Here is a 5272-nt window from a genome sequence, read left to right as displayed (position 1 = left end):
GCAGCGATGTGGCCGCTGCGGCTGCTCGTCCTGGGGGTGCTGGCGGCGGGCACCGCTGAGGCCCAGGCGAACTCCAGCGACGGTGAGCTTCCCGAACTGCATCTGCTCCCCCGGCAAGGCCGCAGGCCGCCCGGGTCCGTGCAGCCCTCCCCGGGACTGCACGCGCGCCTCCGGCCGGCCGCGGGTTCGGAACCTGGTTCATGCTGTCAGTGCCTCATTTGGGCAGGGAGCCGGGGAGAGATAAGTAGCCCCCCTCTCAGACTTTTTCCCGGTCGGGAGCAGCCATGTTTGTAGTTTTAAGTAGGCACATTGGAATGGCCCTTTAAGCTGACGGCTGTTAGCTCAGCACCCTGGAAGCTGCGGCAGAAGGATGAGGGGTTCGAGGCTAGCCTGGGGAGTGAGAGTCAGGCCCAAACAAAAGCTAAAACCACTCCTAACGCCTCTGCTACGGGACAGCTAAGTCTGTCGAGGAACCAAGGCATTCCAAGTAGCAGTGGCTTTGACAGTCCAACATCTAGATGCTTTCCTAACTGGTCAAATTTTGCAGTTGGGGAGGAAAAAACGAGCCAGCGATGGGGCTGGAAATCCTAGGTCATGTGCGCTGAGTGAAAAGGGTTTAGGCGACAACTGGGGTGGGGTGAGGTGGAGGGGGCGTTAATGGGAAATGTGAAAAGCGCTAATTGTGCCAGGCTGTGATCACGTGCTTTTCCTGGAGACGTTAAGTACATTCCTTGTTTTGAGCTTGAGACAAGCCACAAAGATAACAGTCTTCTGGGTGTTGGGATCGGGTTCTTTTCACCCCATAGATGCTTATCTCTGAAAATCCTTGGTTAGACCACGTTTTAGGAACTTTTTGTTCAGCAAAGGCCAACGTTGAAAAGTACAAATATATGTGTGTTGAATACACACACACACACACACACACACACACACACACACACACACGTCCTATTTTCTTGAAAAAACTCTGGCTTACAGTGAGGGGAAGCGCTCTCCTCTGGCCGTCTGTTAGATCCTTTCATTGCCTGAGCCTCTAACCCTCAAAGCCCAGAGATAACGATTTCCTCTCTAGAGGCTCTAGACTTTCGCTATGCGAATGAACAGCTGGTGGCAACCCCGATGTGGCACCCTGAAAAACCATGGTGCTTATGCTATGGGTACCTTGCACATGGGGACTGGGAATGTGGCTCAGTTGGTAGAGTCCTGATTTCTCTCCCCAGCCCGCAGGGACCGGGGTGTGTGTGTGTGTGTGTGTGTGTGTGTGTGTGTGTGTGTGTCCGCATGCCTAGAACCCCAGCATTCAGAAGGTGGACCTAGAGGATCAAGAGTTCAAAGTCAGATTCAGCAATATAAAGAATATGAGACCAGCCTGGGCTACATGAGGCTCTATCACAAAAAACCAAACCAAACAAAAAACAAAAACCTTTTCCAGCATGAGGCCTTCTGTGTAATCTTTCTATGAATCCTAGTCTTTGAAACAGCCCTCTGAAGAAGGTGAGTGTTTAGGGGTTGAGTTATGGGCTAAGTCTGGAGGGCTGGGAGCCAGACTTTTTTTTTTTTTAATTTCTAGTTTGGAGTTTTAGTACTTAATATCTAGAATTTTTTACACAAAAGTTGAGAAAGAAAAGTGGTAAGCTGAGAATTAGTAATTTTTTTTACCCTCCTCTCACCTGATTACAGCACGATACCACTGCTGTGTGCTGTTCTTTCTGCTGTGTTAGTATTGTTTTGTACAGGAGAGGGATGGGACCCAGGGATTCAGCAGCTGATAAGTGCTTAATTTCCCCACGCCTTGCATGACCCTCTGGTGCAGCAGCTGGGTTGTTAATAGACAAGTGGCAGGAACTGGACAACCTTTGTAATTTAGAGAGATCTGCCAGACTCTGAAGGATGAGGGGACCGAGGAGCCGGGAGGTGGCTTGGTGCTTAGTGAGGGCTGGGAGAGAGATGGAGGTCCTGGGATGGCTGAAGAAGCGGCTTCCTCGGACAGGCTGGGTGGGGGGCTTGTCTCTGTGTCTAAGTGGCCACCCTTCTTTTGGAGTCCCATTCCCTGCTTGCCTGGGTGCCTTCATTTTGGCTTTAGATTCTTGTGCAGTTGCTCACCTGGAAACGTGCCCTTGAAGAGTTGATTTGGGCACACACTTTGTGCTTTGAAAAGTGCTTTGAGTAGGGCCATGGGCCGCCCTGCGTATAGATGCATGTGGCGACTTCCAGAGATATTTGAAAGGCTGTGTGTTCATCGTCGTGTGTCCTGTGAGTTTATACATTTACTTTGTGGAACTGAGGATTGGACCCTGGGCCTTGCACATAGCAGACAAGCACGCCACCACTCGACTACATCCCCAGTTCTTGCCTTTTAATATTTTTGTGTGTGTGTGTGTGTGTGTGTGTGTGTGTGTGTGTTAATGACTTCATCTGACAGTAAAATCAAGTAATCAGTAGCTGAACCGTAATTCTGAGCACTTCAGAGGCTGCGGCAGGGGGATTGCCTCCAGTTCAAGGCCAGTGTGGGCTACACAAGAAGACAACAAAACCCAACAACCCACAAATGGTTAAAATTGGTGAGGGACAATTGAACGCCAGCCTGCTCGTGTTTATTCAGCATTGGGTGGAAGCAGTAGGAAGCTAGGCTTTGTCGGTTGAAGTTGGCTGCTGCGTGCCCAGTGGCCAAGGAAGGAAGCCCAAGGTACCTCTTAATACCACAGCAAAAGAAGGAGTTGGTGGTTTTAAGATAGGGATCTGGTTGTGAGAGAGGAAAAGGTTGGGAGTGGAGAGTGGAGGGAAAAGTGACTGTGTTTAAGGATGGGAAGCTCATGTGGGAACAAAGCAGAGGCCCAGAGCGCAGTGTGAGCAGGCTCCCCTTGACTGGCTGCCCCTCAGTAAAAGCCCTTTGATGAGCAGTCTGTCTTCTTTCAACCCCTAGTCATAAGATGTAATTATTCCCGTCAAATGTGTCTGGTGCCTCCTTCTCCGGGGGGCTTGGAGGTGAAGTTGGGCTCCTATTAACCTCTGCAGGATGTATTTGAGGTATGTCTTCTCTTGCCAAATCTCTTTTGTGAGAAGAAATTCACTGGAGTTTCCGGCCGGGTCTGGTGTCTCAGGCTTTGACATGACCCAGCTGGCTGTTTGGGAAGTTGAGTCAGAAGGATTGAATTTCAAGGCCCCTTTGGGCGATAGAGTAAGTTCAAGGGCGCCATGGGCAACTTAGGCCCTACCTTGAAATACAAATATTATAGAGGAGCTACAGCTGTTGTAATGTGGTAGACTTGCTTAGTTGCTTAGTGCCTAGAGGCTCTGGGCTCATTCTCCAGTACCAGAAAAGAAACGATTAACAACAGACACAAACAAAAGAAAAGTTAAATGAAGTTTCTATCATGTATGCGGTAAAAGCTGTCTGGACTTTCCTCTCTCTGTCTCTGTCTCTGTCTCTGTCTCTGTCTGTCTGTGTCTGTCTGTCTGTCTGTCTGTCTGTCTCTCTCTCTCTCTCTCTCTCTCACGTGTGTGTGTGTGTGTGTGTGTATGTGTGCGCGTGCGCGTGTTCTGCCCAGGGCTTCATATGTTAGGACATGGAGTTATCTCTCACTGCCCTTCCCCCTCCCCCCAGGCTTTTGGCAGTGCTGGGCACTGAACCCAGCACCCCGGGCAAGCATCTACCAGTAAGCTATCTTCCAGGCCCCCGTGGAGTGTCTCTTGTCACTCTGTGGAAGTCCCCTCATTGCTGCTTACGACCGGCCCAGCATCTCTGGGAATGTCCGTCCGCTCCCGGCTGCTTTCTCTGTAGGGCCAATCTGAGAATTCCTGGATGGTTTTGGCCTTTCTTTTACCGTGAGTTGCTGCATCTCCAGGGCGCTGGCAGGCTAAGGAAGCTCGTGGTGGTTATAAAACCATTTTCCATTTGGTTGGTGCTTTGATCAGTGCAGTGATTTCTGTAACATAGTCACCTTCCTCGTACAAGAGAGAACAGAGGCCTGAGGAGATAATTACCTCACCTCAAGGCACACAGTTCAGTCTCTGTTGAACAAGCATTGCTGTCAGGCTACTGGTCCAGCGCCAGACACTGGATCATCAGATCGGTCAGAGACCTGCGTAGCTAGGAGGGAAACTACATAAGCTTGGGTTAAAATGCAATCGTCTATACAAATTGCGCAATGGCTCTTGGATGGCCACTCATTGCCGTACACGAGACAGCTCAGTCAGGAATGGAGAGATGTGCTGAAGCCTCTCTTATTCACCAACATGCTGTCTGTGTGCAGTTCTCAGTTACCTGGAGAACTTTCTGTTTTGTTTTTCCGGGCAGGGTCTTGTTTAGCCCAGGCTGGCTTTGAACTACCCACGTAGCTTTGAGTGACTTGAACTTCTGCTCCTTCTGCCTCCACCTGTCTCCCCCGTGTTGGGATTGCTGCATCCAGCACCTGCTATGTACTGTTGTGATCCAATGTGGGGCTTCAGTCAAGCCCCTCTGCTGACTGAGTTATCGTCCTAACCCTTCTCCGTGCTGTTTGAACTAGTGTTTGGTTTTGAGTTCAATCTGCAGCTACTGCTAGGGATTTGGGAGAGTGTGGACAACAGCTCACCTCCATGATTGTCACAAGCAGCCAGGATATATTGTGATTTCCTTATGCTAAGGACACTTCTGATAACTATAGAAAGTGTGATAGATAGGAGCTGTGTTGGAAAAGAGAAATAATTTAGGGTGCCTGTTCCTAATGTTACTGATACGAAAGCAACAGGACTAGGTTTTAGATGCCTTAGACAATGTCTACCCACCTACCTTCACTATCCATCTTCTGCCTGGTTCCTGCCACGGGCATGTGGGGGCAGGGCCTCCCTCCGTGTGGGGGTGGGCCCTCCATGAGCATCTTCTCTGCAGGCTGGGTGGAGTTCATGAAGGCAGAGGCTTCAGCTTAAACTGTCAGTCCTGTTCCCGAGGCAGTGTCTCAGGCTATTGGTTTTCATTGAGAACTTGGGAAGTTATTCTTGATAAAAAAAAAAGAATAGGGCCAGGCAATGGTGGCGCACGCCTTTAATCCCAGCACTCGGGAGGCAGAGACAGGCGGATCTCTGTGAGTTCGAGACCAGCCTGGTCTACAGAGCTAGTTGTAGTAATATGAACGGCAGGGCTGCATCCTCAGAACCCCAGCCGCACCCTGGCCGCCTGGCTAGCTTATGCCCCGAAATAATTACATGGACACTGTATTCTTTTAATCACTGCTTGTCCCATTTCTATCTAGCGTCTTCTAGGCTAACTCTCGCACCTGGACTAGCCCATTTC

The 5272-nt window shown here is 50.1% G+C and overlaps 1 protein-coding gene across 1 annotated transcript in view; it reads left to right on the top strand.

Annotated features, from left to right (window-relative positions):
• Nucleotides 1-6: 6 nt before the first annotated feature.
• Nucleotides 7-5272, top strand: part of Tm7sf3 (transmembrane 7 superfamily member 3) — a 34099-nt gene continuing 28833 nt past the window's right edge. The window contains exon 1 of the mRNA XM_005364604.3: nt 7-82. Within this exon, the coding sequence (XP_005364661.1) occupies nt 7-82 (76 nt within the window). The remainder of the gene's footprint in view (nt 83-5272) is intronic.

This window comes from Microtus ochrogaster (assembly GCF_000317375.1).
Source record: "Microtus ochrogaster isolate Prairie Vole_2 chromosome 14 unlocalized genomic scaffold, MicOch1.0 chr14_random_2, whole genome shotgun sequence".
Taxonomy (NCBI): Eukaryota; Metazoa; Chordata; class Mammalia; order Rodentia; family Cricetidae; genus Microtus; species Microtus ochrogaster.
This window is presented reverse-complemented; position numbering and strand designations above follow the sequence as displayed.